This window comes from Gadus chalcogrammus, chromosome 1 (genome assembly GCF_026213295.1).
Source record: "Gadus chalcogrammus isolate NIFS_2021 chromosome 1, NIFS_Gcha_1.0, whole genome shotgun sequence".
NCBI lineage: Eukaryota > Metazoa > Chordata > Actinopteri > Gadiformes > Gadidae > Gadus > Gadus chalcogrammus.
Window position 1 is genome coordinate 13074174 of NC_079412.1, and position 22209 is coordinate 13096382.

At 42.3% G+C, this 22209-nt stretch overlaps 1 protein-coding gene across 1 annotated transcript; it reads right to left on the reverse strand.

Annotated features, from left to right (window-relative positions):
- Nucleotides 1-5797: 5797 nt before the first annotated feature.
- On the reverse strand, nucleotides 5798-21607 carry LOC130382508 (deoxynucleoside triphosphate triphosphohydrolase SAMHD1-like). Its single transcript, XM_056590307.1, has 16 exons — nucleotides 21288-21607; nucleotides 21022-21088; nucleotides 20830-20902; nucleotides 20286-20446; nucleotides 19924-20039; nucleotides 19705-19775; nucleotides 16573-16731; nucleotides 15319-15419; nucleotides 14867-14975; nucleotides 14677-14768; nucleotides 14440-14555; nucleotides 11999-12138; nucleotides 11813-11911; nucleotides 8226-8330; nucleotides 7678-7815; nucleotides 5798-6883 (listed from the first exon to the last, which is right to left on the reverse strand). The coding sequence occupies exons 1-16, from the start codon at nucleotides 21463-21465 to the stop codon at nucleotides 6770-6772; spliced, it is 1839 nt and encodes a 612-aa protein (XP_056446282.1). The 5' UTR covers nucleotides 21466-21607; the 3' UTR covers nucleotides 5798-6769.
- Nucleotides 21608-22209: the final 602 nt, after the last annotated feature.

A 22209-nucleotide genomic window follows, 5' to 3' on the forward strand; every position in this document is an offset into this window, starting at 1 on the left:
AGGTTCGGTAGATTTCCCGAGCGGCCGGACGGTTTCAGGCCGAGCTGGCTGGCCGTCATTTGTCCTTTTTTTATTCATATTATTTTTTAAAGAAAATAAAAATGAAAGTGACTTGGGCTGGCCTGCTGGATATTTGCAAACAGCGCGAAACAATAATCTCAATTTAGAGGTGGTATCACTTTTAAACACAGTGTATCGGGGCAAAGCGAGCGGCCGAACGGTCCTCCCAAATCGGACTGCTCTGCATTCTGTCAAATCTGAATGGCTCAGCCTGACACAAGGCCCGGGTCACTTACTTCCCGTTTACCTCCCTATGAAGTCACAGAAAAATACGAAAACGTTGAAAAGGAACAGGACCCATCAGCATAGATATGACAGGTGCATTAGCGGGCATGTTTGGCAATACAATAATGACTTAAACTCCTAAACTCATTAATATTAGCCTTACATTAAATGTATTTTATTTCTTTGTCTTTCATTTTGTCATTTTCTTTGTATTTAAAGGGTAACTGTTCCTCCTAAATGATTAAAAAAAACATAGATTAAGAGAATATCCACTATTCCCTTTTAATGTATTGGCCTGCTAAATTAGAATTATTTGGTACTTGTCACTTTCATGCAAATGTAGCTCTACCGTCAACACAGGCAGATTCAGGGTCCAGCAAAGGGGAAGCTGAGCTAGCTGTACACCGAGATGAGGGATTTCATTGTATTGATTTGTATTTTCTTCCACCCTCAACAACCCCCCAGGAAAGGTATGTGTATCTATGAAACCAATGATGGTATAAACAGAGAATGGCTCACAGGCTGTAGAAAGACAACTCTCTGTTCTGCTCAGTATGTTTTGCATATGCAAAGCCATCTGCACTACCTTTTCCCCCTTGATTTACCTAGGGTTGCTTATTTGCTTTTAAAATATTTGCATGTGGTACTCACACAATTCTACCCACACAAACATGCCAACATTTGCATGTATTTTTGGCCCAGATTTTTGTCCCAGTCCACCCCTGCCCAAGAAGCATTCACTTACGTGAAGATGAAAAAAAAAAAACAGCAAGCGAAGAAAAAATCTACACTTCAATAATACCAAAACGAAATTTCGATATAATTTGTACTTTATTCAGAATCACAGCTTCAGTTTCATATTGGCTGCGTTTTGAGTTGGTCCCATTGAAGCCTCCTCGCCAGCCTCTGACACTTAAGACATCGTAACTAAATCATTTTGCAGCCGTTTACCTTTGTTCAAAAAATATAACATATCTACACACTCGTATCTTCAGTATCATCAAATTCCCGGTAAGTTGACTTACCATTAATTAATACGGTTGTTTGATCTGTTCCTGTCCCGTTTGAATGCTCGGCGGCAGGTAAAGTGTCTCTTCAGTCCAACAAACCAAAATAATCAATAAAAAGAAATAGAGGAGCTCCGGTGAGAGATTGAATGTGCGCGCACATAAGCGATGAGGGCTCTGTGGTTTTAAATAACTAAGACGCTTTGTGGCTCTCAAATTGATACGAGTTGTTGTTATTGGTGTTTCGGTTAAGTAGGCCTACTGTAAGTCCTGTGACTGTCTTGTAGAAGAACGAATTAGTGGAAAGTTCTACTAAGGACAGGGCGAGCAGGCCCGCAGGTCGAAGGAAACAGACCTGTAGGAATCTTTCTGACAGTGTCCTATTTGGAGTTGAGTTGACAATTGGAATTCAGTGATGTTAATGAATTCAGTGGTTTTTATTTGAGAAGAGTTTCCTTGAAGTGCTGACTAGTAAATTTTCTCTTGGTTTGGGCCGATCGAACAGCTTTCTGATCTTGGATCGATTGAGTGAGTTTTCTTTTTTATTTTGGGCCGATTGGGCAGTTTCTGATCTTGGATACATTTTGAGTGAATTTTCTCTCTTCATTTGGGCCGATTGAACAATTTTCTGATCATCGGATCGATTGAGTGAATTTTAATTCTGATCTTGGCATTTTGAGGAAATAGGGTTCTTGTTTTAAGTTCTGGTTGAGTAGCTCAGAGTTGGAGTACTCGACCGTTCATGTTTTAAGCAAAAGGCCAGCTTCAGCGCTCGGTCAACCTTTTATTTGTAATTAAAGACGAGTTAGTGACTAGTTCCACTCAGCATCTTGTACAAACAATTCAGAATTTTTTTCGATATGCTATAAAAAGTCGTATAAATCGGTTTATTTCTGTATTCAAGCCGTGGTAGGATTAAGATACCTCGGAGACTTGTACGACCCGTTTTCTTTTTGGTTGATTTTGTCATAAATAAATTAGGCGGACAGAGAATAGTTAATTTGTTTGAAGTAATTGATAATCATAAATAAATTAGACAGATAGAGAATAGTTAATTTGTTGAAGTAATGAATAAACGTGTAAACCTTCTTTGTTTTAAACATTATCACGCTGACTCTAACCCTGCGTTCACACCAAAAGATGCAAAAAGTTGCCGCGCAGCACGATCCCATTCAAAGTGAATGTAGAGACGCGTTGCTGCTTTGCTGCCGCAGCACTTGCTGCCGAGAAAACCGGCAGCAAAATTTGATTTGCGGCGCGGCAAAATCTGATTTGCAGCGCAGCACGGGCGGGCGCGTTCACGTATTTTGCGGCGCGTCAAATGCTGCTCGAGTTGAAATATTTCAACTATCGGCAGCAAACGCGTGATGACAGCCAATCAGCGTTCAACAGCGTTAACACTGAGTGACATGCCGTAACAGCCAATCAGTGTTACTCCCTTGGAGTGACCTAGAGTTCACTACCTTTACATTTATTTAGTAACTCGAAAAAACCCATAAATCAGCATTCTGTAGTGTAGTTGTGTTTACAGTTAAACATTTTGACATTTGGTCATGGACTATGTTGACATGTTGTACATGTAGTTATCATTGACAGGTTCAGCAGATGGGTAGAAGCAGTCCCATCAAAAGACCAAAGTGCGGCTACAGTAATCAAGTTTCTGACTAGAGAAGTCATGCCAAGGTTTGGAATTCCGTCACAAATTAGTTCAGACGATAGGGCAGCGTTTATTCAGAAAACACTCAAACAAGTGATTTAACATCTGCATGTCAAATAAAGACTAGTTCGTGTCTACAATCCTCAAATCACAAGGTATGGTGGAGAGAGTAATGGGACGCTCAAGACAAAATTTAATAGAATTAAGGAAAATATGTTTGAACAACTAACTGCTGTACACAAGTTTGTAATTCCAGCGAAAGAAGCACAGAGTTCCAGAGTTGGAGGAGGAACCACCAGGGTGGAGCCAGGTGACCAAGTGTACCTGAGGGTGTTCAGGAGAAAGTGGAACGAGCCCAGGAGAGAAGGACCATACAAAGTCACCAACGCAACACCAACAGCCATCCAGGTGGAAGGAAGTGCCACCTGGTATCATCTCAACCACTGCACAAAAGCCGCTCAACCCAAAGCCAGGGATGAGCGTGAGGAGGAGGGTGAGGAGCCAGATGCAGACACGCCTGGGGCTGACCAGCTACCCCGGGACCGACCAGCTACCCCGGGACCAGACCCAGCCGAGCCAGGAGCAACAGCCACATGATGATGCTGAAAATGGGGAGCCTGTTCCTGATCCTCTACGGGTTGTGCCAGATTCCGCTGGCTCAAGGACAGATCCCGAGGAAGGATGAAACCATGGAGACAACACAGACCTGGGGCCCGTTTCAGAAAGCAGGTTCAATAAACTCTAAGTTAAAACCTTAACTCTAGGTTGACCAACTCTGAGCTGTAAAACTCTGAATTTTCGGTTTCAGAACAGGTGATAACGCTTAGTTCAATCAACTATGAGTCAAGGTAACTCTGAGTGAAGCTCGTGCATGAGGATATAAAAAGCCCTCATCAATGGAACACAGATAACATGGTTCTCCATGGCAACAAGTACTAACAAGCCTCGATCCTCCTACTTCTCCCCAGCGGAGAGATCAAGGTTTGTATGTAAAAAAAATTAATGAACGCACAGAGGATCGTACCATTCAAAGAAACATAAAAAGGTCAATGCTTAACTAATGGTCCTAACTCTCCTTCTCCGAGAATTAAAAGGCGTGACATTACCCTAATTACTCACATAGGCCTATTAGTTAGTCTTCAATTAATTAAGTAATCACGTTTGCATACTCACACCAAGAGAAAACAATGACAAGTAATTGATTGACGTAGGTGAGGGCAGATTCCAGACTCAGATTTCCATAAAAAGTAGCCTAGACTATTTCATAATCTATGTCAACATTATTAGCGTTTTTATTAGGCCTAGGCCTACATTAAAGTTCATTTTACATTTCCATTAAGTTTTTGTTGGTAATTATAGCACAAAATGCATCCACCATGAAGTTAAGACTGCATCTGCTCTGGGGTATACTAGGAATCAGCTGAGTCACCATAACAAATATTTTGAAGATAAATATGACGGAGAGCCATGGAACGTAATTATGAAAAGATGCAGAGAATTCGAAATCAATATTACCATCAATAAATGATGTTGTCGGTAACTTAGAAAACAATAACCTAAACAGGCGGAAGAGAGCATACAAACCAGACGAGAACATAAGAATTGATAGAATAGGACAACCCAAACCCCCCAAATTTAGCCTACCGATACATGAAGATAATTGGAGTTATCCAAATCCATGCAAGCTTGCAGACAATCTTAATTTTTAATTTGTACTATTTTTACCCATTTTTTGAAACGTCTTATTTGAGTTTCATATTCTGAAATGCTAATTTTCAATGCATGCTGAAAATATTTTGGTTATGATTACTATGTGTGAATTCTAGTTAGACATTTGATAGAATTATATGCTGAATATGGAACATTGTGTTATGATTTAGAAGGGTGTATGGTTCCATATGAACGAATTGCAGGGATCAAAATCTTATTAGGATGTACTACATTTGATATTTTTTGCCTTAAACAGGTTGAAATTCCTGAGAATTATGCAGGTTGAAAGCCCTGAACATGCTTATAGGTTTTTAACGATGATCAAATGTAGTGCAAATCTGACTACATTGTTATTTACGGATTAATTTTGACAACCTCTTGGTAGCCTACCCTAGAAAGGACATTTTACAATGACTGATCCAAAACTAAGAAAATCCTTTACTATGTACAGACTCGGTGAGCACAGCCTCGCCATCGAGAGAGGCCACCACAGGCCTGAGGTGGCCTGTGAAGGATATTGGATGCATTCAATATATATTGAATATATCCAATATATATTTTGGATATATTGAATATATATATACTGGATATATTCAATATCCAGCCAATTTAGCCTGCCATATTCATCACCCCTCTCCTATTTCTTGTTTGCAAAGTCTGAGACACTTCAAATGTACTGGGGTTACATCGTTAGGTCACTGGATGTGACTGTAGAAATGTCAGACGGGGTCGAGTCACGGGGGCAGCAGCTCCAGCAGGAGCTGCTGGAGCTCTTATTCTACCATCATCTGCGTCTCTACTGAGAAGATGGATACACAATAGAATCACCCGAAAGAAAATATACCTCGCAATAACTGGTACATATTATTCGTGGAGGAGCATGTCGTGTCTGAACATCCTGTATGATGATCTTCAAGGTTGAATATACCAACAAAACTCATCTCCACTGGTAATTTAACAATGGCAATAATTCAGTTAAACATGGATAGATGAGCTTAAAACCGAACACAGATGGGCCAAACATGTTAGAATGCTTAAACAAATATTAAATATTGATGTAAATGTAACTTTCCAAATAGGAGACCGGATTGGCGCGCTGGGGAAATCAATGAGGTCATGCTGCCCTCTGGTGGTTACAAAGAAAACATTTAGATATTGAGGTCAAAGCTGTTTATTTTTCTTTTGCCTTATAAAGGTCACCATGTTTGACCCCGCCTTCCTTTCTATCTTTTATAAATCTATATTTCTCACATTTAACTTTTGTTTATACAGATGTACCAAAACAGCAAGCAATCTTCTGAACACTATCTTAGCCCATAATACAAGCTTAATACAATTCCATGTATTTTGAAAAGAACAGTAACAATAATATATAAAGAATATATATGCATTTTCAATCCACACAAAGACTCACACACAATTAAATGTATGAAGTGGTTGCTGTGGCTCAGTTATCCCAACAAAACATTATTTTGGAAGTTTGTTCAATGCTTACAATACAAGTTTCAACAAAAGGAATATTGAATAATAAAATAAATCCTGAGTGAGATGTGATTGAACAAATATAAGGTTAAAACCCAGCGCATATAAATACACATTCAAGAGTACAGGAGGGAGCATGATTAAATGACCAATGGGTTAACTTTCACCTTGCCAAAATAAAAAGAGCAGAAAACTGAAGGTTTCTGCAAACCTGATTATAGTTTAACTTAAAAGTCAAACAAGGAGCATTTAGAGTCCCAGCTAGTAAACTTTCAACCATAAATTGTCCTCAAGTTAACATGTAAACTATGGATAGCACTTACATATCCAAACAAAAATAAAAACAGAAGCAGGTGAAGTTTTAAAATTGACCTCACAAATCAGATAAACCTTACAGCGTATAACCCTGAGCACTGACCAACAACAGACTCCTACTTTGATTCAATTAGTATTCATTCCTTAATATTTTTTAAATGGAGAATCCAAAAATGCTTTCAGGTCAAAACGTGCAAGCCTTTTTTTGGTTAACAATGTGGATTGTACCCAAAAAGGCCTTAAGCCATCCCATTTTCATCTAATGGTATCAAAAAAGGAGTAAGAACAAGAAGAAAACCAGGTTCCTTTTGGTTCAAAATGTTAGTTGGGTTTTGGCCCTCTTTAGCGGCCTCTGGTCTTCTGCCCCGCTGTCGTTAGACCAGCTTTTCTTCAGAGGGGTCAGCTCCGGAGCACTCACATCTCCATCCTGGAAGAAAGAAAAGGGAAGAACTTTAGGGCACACTCACACTAGGCAAGTTTGCCTGTTCCGTGCTGCAGGAAGATTCAGCACGATTCCCCCCCTCCCCCCGCTGGCCCGTGGTCACACTGCTCCCAAAGGCCGTGGCCTGGGCACGATTGCTCCTTCATACATACGTCAGCACGTCGTAATACGATAAATACGTCATCACCAAGCGTGGTGTCCAGCTGCGACTGAATGCTGTCGTCGGCCCAAATTTCAAGTAAACACTCGACTTCACTATCGCACCAACGTAAACCCTCTCGTGGACCGCTTGCCGCCATTGTTTAAAATGATTGTTGTGGGGAAGAAAGGCATGGACCTATAAAGAAAGAAGGGTCGCGCAAGGACTACGTCATCCAGCTCATGTTGCGTGTGCGTGTGCGCGTGTGATCTCATTAGCATCTGTACTTTGGCCACGGCACACCCCAAGTGTGCCGTGGCCAATGGGCTGTTCCGTGCTGGAATACGGATGGCGTGGTCACACTAGCCAAACGTTCTAGACTTTAGTATGCAAATGAGCTCGGGCACAGGGCCGAGGCCCTAGTGTGAGTGGCCCCTTAGAGACGAGACCCAACAGGTCAGACCCACAACACGTTAACATGCCAACATGGGACTTGGACACATCGCATAGAAAAATGAATAACCTAAAATAAAAGCTTTGCTTCGACTCTTACATCTGCCCAGCTAAAAGGTAGTAAAACAATCTAATTTTAAAAGATTGTATACATTTGAGTGATTAAATGAAGGAAAGACAAACCTACCTGAGGTTTTGAGAAGTTTTTGTCCATGCACCACTGGACAAAGTGCTTCCTGGCCGCCCCCAGGCTCTTCTCATCAGTCTTCTTACAGTACACCTGGATCAACTGCTCCGCAAAGTGCTCTGGGAGGAGCTTGGACACCTGTGGACAGGAGCCAGAACAAAGCATCCAATCAGAGGCATGCTGCTTGCCTCTGATTGGCTGCTTGGACTAGAAGTCCAGTCAGGGACAGACGTGTTCAGGTTCAGTAGAGGGACTGAGACTAGAGGTATATATAGTGAAACATATAACACCTTAAGATTGATAATATTTACAGAAAATAAGCTTTTCTAATCATAATGACCACGAGTTTCAGGCTTCCAGGTTAATTTCATCAGTGACAACCAGATCCTATTTCCATCCTTTTCTTTACTGTAATTGTAGTCTGAGATGGGGAAGTCAGCATTTAAGATTCATCACATCAACCAATATAAATAAATAAAATATCTCATACAAATATTGCAACAACATCTCTTTAAAAAAATAATTGTGCTCAATGGCAAAGATCTGACCTGGTTCTTGCGGATCTGAATTGCCTTGTAGGGGTCACTCTTGCAGTAAAAGCGTACACTATTGATGGGATTCTTCTCCTTCATGCCATAGTCCATGGAGATAATCTAGAAGACACCAGGGGGAGACATCTCACCTTTTACTGACACATGAATGGCAATTGGTAGGATGACACACACACACACACACACACACACACACACACACACACACACACACACACACACACACACACACACACACACACACACACACACACACACACACACACACACACACACACACACACACACACACACACACACACACACACAAAGGGGTGTTTTTCTTACAATTTAATGCAGAGGTGTATTTGTCACAATCACGGTTGTGTATATGTACAGAGTGCAGTGAAATGAAGGGGGAAAGCTATAGGTGCAAAAGAAAAATGTGTGTAAGAAGAATCCTGCCCAATCCAACATACGTCTTAATGGATTTCTGTTCTCTTACTTCTACACGCTTTGATCAAATTCCATTTGTCCTATCTACGCCGCATGTGAAAGAAACACTACGAAATAGGACAGGCTCCGACTTGTCAACGAACTGAACAGACATCGCACTTAAGATTAAAACTGTGCTGTAGCTTTTATTTGAGTGTACTTTGTAAAATGTCATTCCATCAGCTATTGGTGAGCAAAATACACTGTTTCAAGTGGATTGCATCTTAATCTAAGAATTTATTTAGATTTCTGACCAATCAGGCATCTCTTTCCTGAATGTTTGGGGAATCCAGCTACCCATTTATCACAGGTGCAGTGATGCAACACTTCCAAATGCTGCAGAGAAAAGTTCCAATACCTATACTACCATACTATTTAGTACGCCAGAAAAGGATCCAACAGCGCCTTTACAGTAAGACATTCCAACAAAAGGTCTGACATTTTTTATTAACTTATGGCTATAATGTCATCCCATTTTTGCTTTTCAGGATTTTGTTGAAGTGAAAATCAAAAGGCATTCTATGATAAGATGCTACTGCTGAGGCCTGATCCTCACTACAGATCTATGGGAAAAACACAAACCTGTTGAGTGGAACCTTTGGGAGTGTGTGTGTGGATGATGGCTGGTTTAAGCAGCCTCACCGGGCCGAGTCTGATTGGACTCTGGGGATAGGGTGATGCTGAACACCTGTGACTGGTTAAACCAGCCATCTCCCCAAACAGTTGGGAGTCTCCTAGATGGCAACAACACCAGGCCATAGGGGTATTGCATCAAAGTCGCTAACTAAGGCGGCGCTTATGCCCCTTTTCCAACGACAGTATCAGCCCAACTTGCCATGACCTAGTGTGGCACGACTCGGTTTGGATGGCAAGCCAACCCCGCCAGAAAACGACCTCACTCAGTCACGTATCACCTTCATTACGCCGTAAAAAAACAGTAAAATATGCAAACAGTGTTTTTTATGCCGTAATGCGCAAAAAATGTGCCGCTTTTTACGCCGCAATGAAGTCCTTCAAGAAGTCCTTTTTTTTCAACTGAAAATTAGCGCCCATGTCAACTTTTTCTGCTACTTGCACCTTATCATGCTACGCAGCATTACAAGCCTCTGCCGACTAAAACATGAAGCATTTCAAGAAGAGGCATAGATAGTATCGCCTTGTGGTCAACTGTCATTTAATAGACATCTGAAAGATTATGTCAAGGTTTTAAATTACATTATTATTATTACCTGGTCATGTTATTACACAATTGGAAATCGTGGATGCTAGTATTTAAAGATCCTGGGTGTCGGGTTTCAGGTTCGGACATCGCTCTCGTAATTATTCGTCCAGTGGCGTGACTCTGGCCAATCAGTGGTCAGCAGCGTGTTTACGTCACATAAAAGTATCAGTTCACAGGGCTCCAGACTAACTTTTTTCACTAGGAGCACTGTGGCACCTAACTGAAAATTGTAGGGGCACAACCAGAAATTTTAGGGGCACACACCGTAAATCAACATGGCAATGTGATTTTCTATTTTTTTTCACTGTATTACTAATGAATATGTTGATAATGGATGCAGTAATGTCAATGTGTGGTTTCAAATTCAGTGTTACATTTTATTTTGATTCACATCTATACCAACTGTTTCTACTTATGCGCCCCTTCCCCGTTTAACGTTGTGTACAAATAAAAATACAAAAAATACAGTTGCAAACTCAAATTTTGGTCGCAGTCTGGAGCCGCGTAATGATTTCTTAAATTTTCCTGACCATATTTTGATTTAATTTTATTTCCTGCAAAGACATTACATTATGAATTTGGTGGAAGAATTACTTTATAACTCCTCTTCTTGTTCCCTGTATCAATACCTGCCATGACGTCGTACTAGTGCAACTATCTTGCCGTTATTAACAAAGATCCTTTATCAACAGTCTCTGTTAATGTTAAAAGTAACTCGTTCTATCAAACACATGCACATTCTGAGTGCAGAAACTGACGATTGCAGATCGAAAATCTGATTTACAGAGCAGTTAGGATTACCTAAATCAAGATAAGATAGGAGGCCAAAGATAAGATAGGAAACGGCCAACAGGTTAGGGACTGCTTCTGTAATAGGAAGTTAGGATTATTCCTATCTTTGAGTCCCTAACTTTAGTTAGGATGAGAAGTTAGGATTTTTTCTGTAATGAGGCCCCTGGGGTCTCAGGTACCTTATTTTGGCGATCGAAACGCAGGTGGGCCGAGTCGAGACGAGTTTAGCTGGTACCGTCGGTGGAAAAGGGGAATTTGTTGATAAAGCCCAGTTAGAACTAAAGACAACTTCCACTTGAGGCTAAAGCCATTCTATCAACCCAATTCAGCTGTGCCTTGTTCAGGTTAGTTCAAACAAGGCTAACATTATCGTGGAGTACGCACGCTCATGAGATATGTCACCAGCCCAGAACCGTGAATGTCGAATCATGGATAAAATGTCCGAAAAGGACAGAGCGAGATCTTTTCCAGCGGCGAACAGAAGCTGATTGTTGAGGTCTATGAGGAGTACAAGTAGCATATATTGACCAAAAAAGGGAACACCATAACCATTAATAAAAAACAGGGAGGCTGCCTGGCAAAAAAATCGCTGATCTGTTGAATGCATAAGTAGTATTAAGCGTAAAATATTTTAATTGAATATAGACAATGGTTTTGTAATCAGGGAGATAGTCTCAAGGTAACGTGTCTCAAGGTAACGTGTCAGACTTGTAGTCCTTAGTAATTTAGGAAGGATTACTGGAGAAATCAAATGACTTTTCATGTCATTTATTTTCCATTTCTTTGAAGAGATCTAAATTGATTAACCATAGTATTTATTTCAACAGAAGTGGTCTCAGCTGCCTGCCAAGAAACTCACCTGTATGGAATTTATGTGGCTGACACTTTCCCATGCAGTCTTTGTCATTGTGACAAAGACTTCCCTATCATCAACATTAACTTTTGTTTTTTTTATGGGTTTTTGCAAGTAAAATTTTGCTTGAAAGAATTTGGCTCTAAATTATGCATTTGTTCCAGCCGCAGTACGTGCATACGTTCCCACAGGGAAACGGAAGTGTATGGAGCCTTTTAAGAGCCACTGGAGGGAGGGACTCACGTGGACAATGAGGTCCTTTGGCCTCAGGACGACGTCGTTCAGCCTGCCGTTCTGCGGCGTGGCTTTGGCCACCTCGCCTGCCCAATTCAGACGCATCTCCTTCAGGGAAGACAAGGGAACGAGCACAAAGACTGTCACGGTTCTGTTCCTCCTTCACTCCTAGCTCCCACACACAAATAAACGCACCTCTGTGAGTACGATGGGCCTTTCAGCCTGTGTCTGGCCCACACACTTGTAGAGCCGACGGCAGACGATGTTGCGGAGGATCTCCCTGGCCTCATGCAGCTCCGGCAGGGAGGAGTAGAGGATCCTTTCAAAGACGTGGTCTACAGGAGGGACAGACAGACTGAAACGTTATAGCATGCCTCAGGCAGTCCTTGGGTTTGTCCTGCTCTCAGCTGATTATATTGGTCTTCTTTAGCTGTTTACCATTTTAGTAGGGAGCAGGTAGTGGTGAGGCATCTTGCTTAAAGAGCCAGTGAACCCAAAACCGTTTTTCTATTAAATGTGGTGATGTGGTTTAAAAACGTCCAATGTTTTTGCCATTCTCCCCCACAACACTATCAATCAAACTTTATTTATAAAGCGTCTTTCGTGCAAAATTGCAATACAAGCCGGTGCTTAATATAACAATGAAAATAAATAAAAATAAATAAATAAAATGGATTAAGAGAATGCTGAGCTAAATGGGTACGTCTTAAGGTTCCTTTAAAGATATTCAGATTGTGATTCCTAAGCTCCACCGGCCGGCTGTTCCAGAGGCGAGGACCATAGACACTAAATAACTCCTCCCCATAGGTCTCTGTCCTCATCCAGGGAACAACTTAAAGGCCGGTGCCAGCGGTCCTGAGTGATCTAGAAGGTGCATACATCAGCATCTCTGACTGATGTATTCAGGGCTATTCCATTGATCGCTTTGAACACCAATAGGAGGATTTTAAAAATCTATTCTAGAACTGACGGGCATCAATGAAGAGACAGGAGAGAAGTGTGCTCTCCTTCTGGTCTTGGTCAGTACACGTGCATTCCGGATGATCTGAAGCTTATTTATAGCTTTCATTAGGTAGACTAGGGCTGCACGATATGGGCAAAATATGATATCCCGATATTTTTTGGCTGAATGGCGATATACGATATATATCTCGATATTTTCTATAGAGTGGGTTAGATGTTTTTTATGCAAGTCAAAAACCACATGTGAGATGTTGCAAGCACTTATATTAAAACATAGGTCCATATGACTGCAACATGTGATTTTGTATCGTTATTTTCAACAGAATTCAATGAACATGTAAAAAAAAAAAAGGGATGTTTTTCACCTTCTTCACAAAATAATCACCTATGCAAAACAATATAAAGCTGTAGGTTACACACATTAGCTACCATTAAGAGCATTGGCTTCGTCGCATTGTCCTGCGTACTACGGTGAGGGTTTCAGTGCGCCGTAACTTTAATCCCCCGCCCCCTCCCTTCTCCGTTCCATTTGGGAACATGTTTGGTTTCATTTCGCTTGTTTCGTATATTTTAATTAATTAATTAAGAGCGTCACCAGAGGGCGCCCCCAACACATTTGCCGAGCGCCGGCCCTTGTTTCGGGGCAGAAGAAACTGTCGCGGCCGGTGGTGATGCAGCAGCACAGCCACGGAGTTTTACGCATTCCTCATACTGCACTTTGTGCCGCTGCTGTAAATGGTGGAACAGATTTGTCGTGCTTCCACTTTTAGTCGCAACGGTTTTGCTACACTCTCTACAGATGACCTGCAGCTGCTGCTCATCTGTTTTTTTTAAACCCAAACTATTTCCACATTATAGAGCCGTTGTTTCTCCTCTTTGAAACAATTTCGTCTCCCGCCGCCGTCTCGTTTTCTTTACGGGTATCATCCATGCTTGTGTTGTGAGGGGGCGGCGGGGGTGGGAATGAGGCGTCTTTGCACATGGCACGTTCGGAAAGAGTGAGAGGGGGAGGGGTCGCGCTCACAGTCTCCAAGGCAAGCGCTGTAGACGCTTGAGCGGGAAACTGACCATTTTAACGCATATCGATATAAACGATATTGTCAAATCTTGTATCCCCTTGGAAATTATATCGATATATCGTACATAGCCGATATATCCTGCAGCCCTAAGGTAGACCAGAAAGAACATTACTATTATTATTAGTAATCAAGCCTGCTGCTAGTAATACATGCATTAGTCTCTCAGTATATGCCTGGGAGAGAAGCAGTTGCACGTTATAAATAATTCTAAGGGGAAAGAAGTCAAAAGGACCCAGAACAGCAGGTCAAAGGAGCGAAAAACTAATTGACTGCGGCGTCCGAGAGAAAGTTCAGCTTTTCGGACACTTGTAGTACAACGCCATGGTGTGTGTTGATGGTGAAAATCAGTCTGAGCAGCGATTTATTAAATGTCCGGGACCGGTTAGGCTTCCCGGACTCGTAACGCTCATGCACATCAACGGTACTGAAAAAGTATCAAAGTTGGCTTGGGAATTCCAGCTGAAACTGGTTTCACTGGCTCTTCAAGGAGGCCTTGGGTCAGGAAGATAATTATTCTTGGGTATTGCAAAAATAACGTAACCGTTATGCAACACTAAGAAGCCAAAAACAGCACAGTGTGGTCTCAACACTTACCAGTCAGCTTGGTGTATGCCACCATGTCCTCTATAGCTGTGGACATTGTGAACATTTTCCCATCCGACCCCTCGAATTGGAGGTGTTTGTCTGCCAATAAAAATGCCTCTGTGATCCTAGTTGAAAAACACAACCAAACTCAGTTTGGAATACAAAGACTCTGATTCATCATGTAAATACCGGACTAGATGATGAAACTGGTAGTATTATAGTACCTAGCAAAGACGCAGTACTTACATAGTCTCAACAATGTTGGCTACTTTGTGCTGGTAGGCTCTTCTGTGGAGACAGTTTCTCGTGTGGAACATGTCATACAGATTGCCCACTTCCTGTTGAATGAATCCCCCGAGTTATGTTTAGTCAAATAAAGGACCAATTAGAGAGCTGCTCGAATCAGAGTACCAACAGAAGTCTGAGATCATTTGACCTTGTCTCTGGTACAGATGTGCTTCTCCCCTTCCACATCACACACCCTGGCAAACTTGAGGAAGCGGTGGTAGTCAAAGTTATTCTTGATGCCCAGGTGATAGCAGTCTCTGAGATGAGGAATGAAAAGAATAAATATAATCTAATAATAATGCAGGTTTACTAGTTAGTCACTCAGGGGACTTTTCATATATTTATTTCAAAGCTTGAATTCTGATACCAATCAGTATGGAGCATCAAGGAGTAGGCTTTTGCTTAAGGCTGCATACAGGCAGGTTTTTGACATTAGGGATTGAGCCATGTATCACCTAGTCACCACAATATCCTGCCCCCTTATCTTATCACTTCAGTTATGGCGGCAGTGAAAATCTTACAAAGAGCAGTGGCATTTACTCTCGATGCTACGGTTAGCAGAACAGACAAACAAGGTTAGTGAGTGGGGAATGGACTGACCTCGCAAAGTAATCCCATTTGTCCACATCGATGCCGTTCCTTTTGTTGGCCACGATCTCGTACAGGAAAGACTTCTCCTCTGGACGGCCTTCGTATGGCCACTGCAGCGACAGCACGAGGAAACGATCAACGGGCAAATAGAAATAGAACACATCACATTTCACAGGAAACCCTATTTCAGTGTGCCGTGCAATGAGGTTCAGAACAGAAAAAATACCTGTTTTGTGGTGTAGCAAGTCTAATTGGAGGGGGTACTGTGAGAATGATTCACTTTTTTGTCAATGGTAGGAAGAGGTTTTGGGACAGCCTTGCTGACCAAAAACTTCTTCCCACCATTGCCAAAAAAGTGAAAGATCATAAATATTTAATGTTCAACATTTGCGATTTCTAATTGGTCAGACACATACACCACAATCAATGTACATACCCCTCTGTGAGGAGAGTCAATGTACATACTAGGGATGTACGGTATAAACGGTATAGAAAGTACACCGGTGTGAATTTGCGCTACGGTATGGATTTTGACGTTACCGAGAGACCGGTGTGACCGGTAGACAGTGTTGTGTGTAACGCGTTACTAAGTAAGTTGCTCGTTAATACAGTAACGTAAATACTTTAATGTAAAAAGTAAAGTTTCACTTCGGCGCAACATTACTTTTCCCAGGGACAGATTTGACTGCGTGCTTGCTGCGCACCTGCGTGCTTGCTGCGCACCTGCGTGCTTGCTGCGCACCTGCGTGCTTGCTGCGCACCTGCGTGCTTGCTGCGCACCTGCGTGCTTGCTGCGCACCTGCGTGCTTGCTGCGCACCTGCGTGCTTGCTGCGCACCTGCGTGCTTGCTGCGCACCTACGTGCTTGCTGCGCACCTACGTGCTTGCTGCGCACCTACGTGCTTGCTGCGCACCTACGTGCTTGCTGCGCACCTACGTGCTTGCTGCGCACCTACGTGCTTGCTGCGCACCTACGTGCTTGCTGCGCACCTACGTGCTTGCTGCGCACCTACGTGCTTACGCATTAGTCCCTTCACAAGCTCTCATTCCACACCGTACGAGACAGAAGCTGGTAGCGTAAGGCTGTCCCTGCATCTCAGACATCGCTTCCGCATGCATTGTCCAAAGCCAGTCCTTAAGACAAAAAAAGCCAGTGGTGGAACGTGATAACAGACGCCGTCACTGTTGACCTGTGATATACATTTTAGTCCATACCGTACAGCCCCAGTACATACCCCTCTGCTGGGAGAGTCAATGTACATACCCCTCTGCTGGGAGAGTCAATGGAGACCTGGGGTCCCCCAATCTGCTCCTTGATGAAGACAAGGTCCTCCGGTAGAACCAGCCCGTACTCCTCCATCACCGGCATTAGGTCATTATCCTCAACCAGATAGTCAAACATGGCTAGTGATGCAGTCTCGTGCTGCAATGACACACAAGCAGAAACACATACATGATTCAACAAATGTTCCCTCACAACTCGAACACTGCACAAAGTACAATCTTTTCATGAGCTTGTATAAACTTGGTTTGATTTGCAACTAGTTTGTTGAAAGGGTTGTTCAAACAGCTGATATATAGCTCTTATCTTATTTAATGAATGCCAACAGCCAAATAGAGACCTTTTAACATTTAACATTTCAATGGCCAACCCTTATCGGCTGAAACATTACTGCCTGCCAAAAGATAAACCTAAAGGGCTGATTATGGTCACAAGTTCAGGCAACACAAGGGGGGTACAGACCTGTTAGGTCCTTGCAGACCCTCCTTACGTCTACCGCAAGGGCCTGACGTGCGCCTCCCAAAAATTGTAAACGTCCGTCGAGGCGACACAGCAGCAAGGGCCGCGATTGGTCCGCTCGCTAAAACCCAACACAGAACCAAAACAGGTTGACGACTGCGTTGAAGCGTCTGCGTGGTCCTTGCGTTGCGTGAACGTGGAACCATAATCAGCCCTTTAATGTGGTGTGCTCATCGGTACAGATGCACAGACACCAGTACCGCACTCCGTATTGGTCCCAAACTCTAAAATGACTCAGATCCAACCTCACCCGATACCATTTTACAGTAACGTGGCAGTCACCTCTCGTGAGTTGAGCGGGTAGGCAGAAGAAGGAGTGCGGATTCACACAAGTACGTAGGAGATCGTACAATTTTCAGAAACAATCAAGACACATGTGGATACATGATTATATGTTGCGTTAAATCTGCGTTGGGTATATATATTCCATGCCGTCTATGGTATTCTCAATACTTTCAATCAGTGGGAATACATGAATAGTATTCCCACTGATTCATTCACTTTGTTAAAGGTCCCATGGAATGAAAATTACACTTTTAGGTTTTCTAACATTAATATGCGTTCCCCTAGCCTGCCTATGGTCCCCCAGTGGCTAGAAAGTACGCTAGGTGTAAAATTAGCACTAAGTATCCTTCTCCGCCTTTGAAAAATTAAAGCTCAGCCGTGTCGATTTGGATTTGGCTTTGACTCCCTGAAGTCCAGATTGAACCGCTACATTGTCTCCCGCCGGAGCAGCGCCGTGGGGCGCTGCTCCGGCGGGAGACAATCCCTTTCTCCTCCATATCGGCGGCGGTGCATCACCGTCTCCGCCCGGCAGCAGGGCTCAGGCGGGAGAATCCCGGCAACAATCCATTTCTCCTCCATGCCGCCGCTCAGTCTGTACTTCAGATTGACATGGAAGAACCAGACGAGATTCATAATATCATCCGGAGGCGCACACAGCTTTTGGTCGTGATAATATATATTATATAGATATCTATATATTATATTAAATTATTTAGATATAGAGCTCCAGGATTCCAACCGGAGCACCTGGGGTGTCCTAGAATATTTACAGAACACGGCCAAAATCTGTGTCCGCCTCCGTATGACATTATGATTTCCAAGCCATTGCGATACATCCACTGTAAAGGCCAGCGCATGTGGGGCCTCATTGTGGGACTGGCTCGTAGTGGCTGTAATTCGGAACCAAGGCAGACATGTTTGAACGTCTTCAAATACTGTATTAGGGGCCCACTAACACCTAGATAAAAGCATCTATAAAGTAGCATGCCATGGGACCTTTAAAGTGAGTCAGTGCACTCGAGTTTGGTTTTGTTTCTACATGGCGTATTTTCTTTAAGGAATACAATGCATTTCCGTTGTCTCAACAAAATAACATTAACTAGCATATAATGCATTGCATATATTGTGCAAAAATATATTCAATGTCATTGTTAGAACTGCAATGGTAGTATGCAGTACTTATGCGTACTTTGTATCAGCAAGTATCCAAATGTAAGTGCTTGTACTTGGATTGAAAATGTGTTTTCGGTGGATCCCAACTTGTTCACCATGTCTGCATAAGCCTATTGTAATCATAGCATATGATATGATATATAAAAAAAAAAGTTGGCCTGCAACCCAAGAACTGAGAACATGTAAATATAGAACAACAAAGCTTGCGGCCAAGACCGTTGGTGGAGTTCAGATTACGACCATGCAATGAGATGAAAATATAAACTATTCTAGTCCGATTGACTCATGAGTTATCACTGCTAAATAATAAATAAATAAAAAACGTAACAGATCCACACTTTCAATCAGTTGACTTAATAGAGAACAATGTGTCCAAAAATGTATGCATTTGTGTGAGAAAATCTGGGAAATTATAATGCTAATTCTTGGGATACAGATTCCATTGTCATTGCATTTGGTTGATTTTTCAGAAGAACTAACAAGAAAGGATAAATACCTTCTGAAAATAATAACTGCAGCAGAAAAAACAGGAATTACTCGTAAAGGGTTACAGGCCACCTAAAAGTGGAAGCGAAAAATGCTATGGGAGCGTATTCATGCTCGAAACGAATATGCTCCCATAGCATTTTTCACTTCTTAACTTGTCAGCAGATGGATGACTATGCCACAGATTATACTTAAATTGTAGCTCTTAAATCTGTACACAACTGTATCGTTCCTCACATTCGCAAACCCAGAGTTACCATCTCAATGGCAGAGAAACGTATGGAGGGAGCAGAGAGGGATGGTATGTTTTTTCTGGATTCTCAAAGAATTCAAAATTTACCAAAATCACCTCTCATTTATCATATCTCAAGGACAAACCTTTTCTTTCCTAAAGTGAGAATAAATTTAGTTTTGCTTTCTGAAAACTTCAGTGTTTTTTGGTTGGATCCTGAGGCTGTGGATAGAAGGTAGCAACTAGTAAATTAGTTTAGGAATGTTTGGCCAGACGTCTGACCTGTTCTAGCGTGTTAGCAGATAAGGGTCTGTGAATTGTCTTCGAACCAACAGCAAGAGGAATAAACAAACTGCAACGCCTGACCTTGAAACAGGGGTTTGGGTTATGGGGAAAGCAGTGAGAGAATACTTCAGTACCTTCCATTTGAATCCTGGACGTGCTTTAGGAATGAACCTCCCATCAAACATATGAGAGAAAGGTCCATGTCCTAGAGAGGGAGAAATAGCTTTAGAAAATATGGAACCATTCATTCATTCATTTACCATCCCATCGTTGCTCACGGCAACCATAACTGGTTTCATTCTCACACAGAAACTGGCAGTGGTTTTGCGGTTAGGGGTGTGGCTCTTACTCACCTAGATCATGACACAGGCCAGCGATTTGCACACAGAGGATGTCTCTGGTATTTATCTGCAATTCAGGCTGCCTCTCGTTCAGAGAGCGCACAAGTCTTCCAGCCAGGTGCCCAACTCTGCAACCAGTCAATTAACACAGATGGTTTAATTGATAAATGTTGCCACAGAGAATCCGGTTAGATTCAAACATAACAAACATAAGTGGTCAGTACAAAATATCCCAGTTAAATGCTGCTACACAAGCATGCAGTGCACAAAGCATTATTTTTCAAGAAAGCAATGAACTTACAAGCATACATTATATTAATTTGAGGGTATTTAAGGCCTAATATATGGAAACATATGTGGAAACACACACACACCCAATGGAATGCTCAAAGCGATTATGAGATGCTCCGGGGAATACGAGGTAGGCCCCTCCGAGCTGCTTGATGTTCCTCAGTCGTTGGAATTGAGGTGTGTCCATGATTTTGACCAGAAGAGGGTGGAGTTCAATGTGTCCGTGGATGGGGTCATTAAACACCTGAAAGAGAAGAGGAGAGAAAAAACATTACTCCAAGCCTCAGAATCAGTCGTTTAGGTGTTGATAGGTTGTATCAGCATGATGCGACATGTTGTACATCACAGAAATACTGCAGGCACAACACCAGTACATTCAATACTGCAGAGATAACAGGCCTAAACGCTGTCTGGTCTGTTGCCTTGTTTTGAAACAAAGTGAGTTTGAAAGCGAATATGCTGAGTACAGCAGGTTTTACAGTTTTGCATTATGCTTCACAGGTGTGGACATTCCTTTGGCTCAGAAAGGGTTTAGAGTTTCAGCAAACCATAGCAAAACAAACCTTCAGCTTAACAACCATTTACTTGGTCTTATCTCTGACGCTTTCTCTGCAAAAATTGAATTACCTTGGAGGGGATTATTGAAGAACTTTTGAGCTTCTTAATATTGTGCAGAATTTCTAGGCGGACACCTAGCGGGCTGGGGAAACGAAAAAATAAGTGTAAGAAATGTGTATGAGGAGGATAGACTTTGACTAGCACATTTCATTAGGCAGATACCATATCTTATTGAGCGACAGTTGTCCCTGCCAGACTTACCTAATACCCATTTTCTGCAAAAGCTCTTCAGTAAGTTCACGCAGCCCAACACCAGTTATTCCATGTTCTTTAAAAAAGGTATATACACATATGTTTATCTATCAAATGGCCACAATGTAAATGCTATAGGTTCAGGTTGTGTTTAGCAGTAGTGGTCAAAGGTGCTAGCGTTAATGCTAAAACCGGACAATGTATACACAAATAGTTTGAGGTTTGCATGGCTGTTCAAACGACAATCTACCACTAAAAAGGGAAACAAAATGTACCTCTAAAAGTGCCCGTCCATTCTTGGAGCCCCTGCCCTCGAAGAAATTGACATGTGTCCTCAACATCCCATCGCATAAAGTCCGAGTACAGCTGGGGGACAGCAGACAACCGTTTCTGTGGCGTTTTAAATACGCCAGGGGACAAATCCTCTTCTATTGGGCGCACTGGACAATCCATGTTGAACAAACAGTCGGCGGGTTTTCTGAGAGACTATTACGTTACTCAAATAGTGTCGGTTCAGCTGATCAGACTTGGCGCCCAACATGGATAGGACTCCCTGCGTGAGAAAATGCCGGGGGTTGCTTCGCTCTGATTGGCTGTCTGGCCAGTAGGTGGGACAAAGTGCGCTGAGGAAAACGTGACGTACGTGCTGTGCTGCGTTCAACAGTATCTGCAGAAATCAGTTGCTTGAGATATATACCTTTATATCACTGATTATTTGGTAAACCCTACATGAGTCTCACAAATCCGTCTGAATAATAATATATAAAATCTGATGGCAGATGCACTCAAACCCGGGTGAAGGGGGAGTTTCACTTTATTTTGCGTCATATTTGTTTGGACCAATCATGTTGCTGGAGGCGGATATCTTTTCGGAAACCAACCTCGTATCTGCCTGCGTCCTGCAAGACGGAGGCGTAACTTGTGGTAGGATGCGTAACTTGTAGTCGGAGGAGGCGTAACTTGTAGGAGGCGTGACTTGTAGTCGGAGGCGTGTCTAGTACTTTTCTAAATCGCGGAAGTGATCTGTATGTAGCAAATGTATGTTCAAATAATTTTATTGAATACATAGGCCTATTGTTATTGATCGCATGCTGCATGTTTTCAAGGTCCTGCATGAGATAGAAAACAATGAATTAAAATAAATATTACTTATAGAAACAAGACAAGAACAATGTCACTAACATGAGGATAGTTATG

Coding starts and splice junctions, on each gene's coding strand:
- LOC130382508 (XM_056590307.1), bottom strand. CDS start 21,465: ATGGATTGTCCAGTGCGCCCAATAGAAGAGGATTTGTCCCCTGGCGTA. Junction 14,976..15,318: donor AAATGGGATTACTTTGCGAG/GTCAGTCCATTC, acceptor TCCTCATCTCAG/AGACTGCTATCACCTGGGCA. Junction 7,816..8,225: donor TTCAGATCCGCAAGAACCAG/GTCAGATCTTTG, acceptor TCCTGTCCACAG/GTGTCCAAGCTCCTCCCAGA.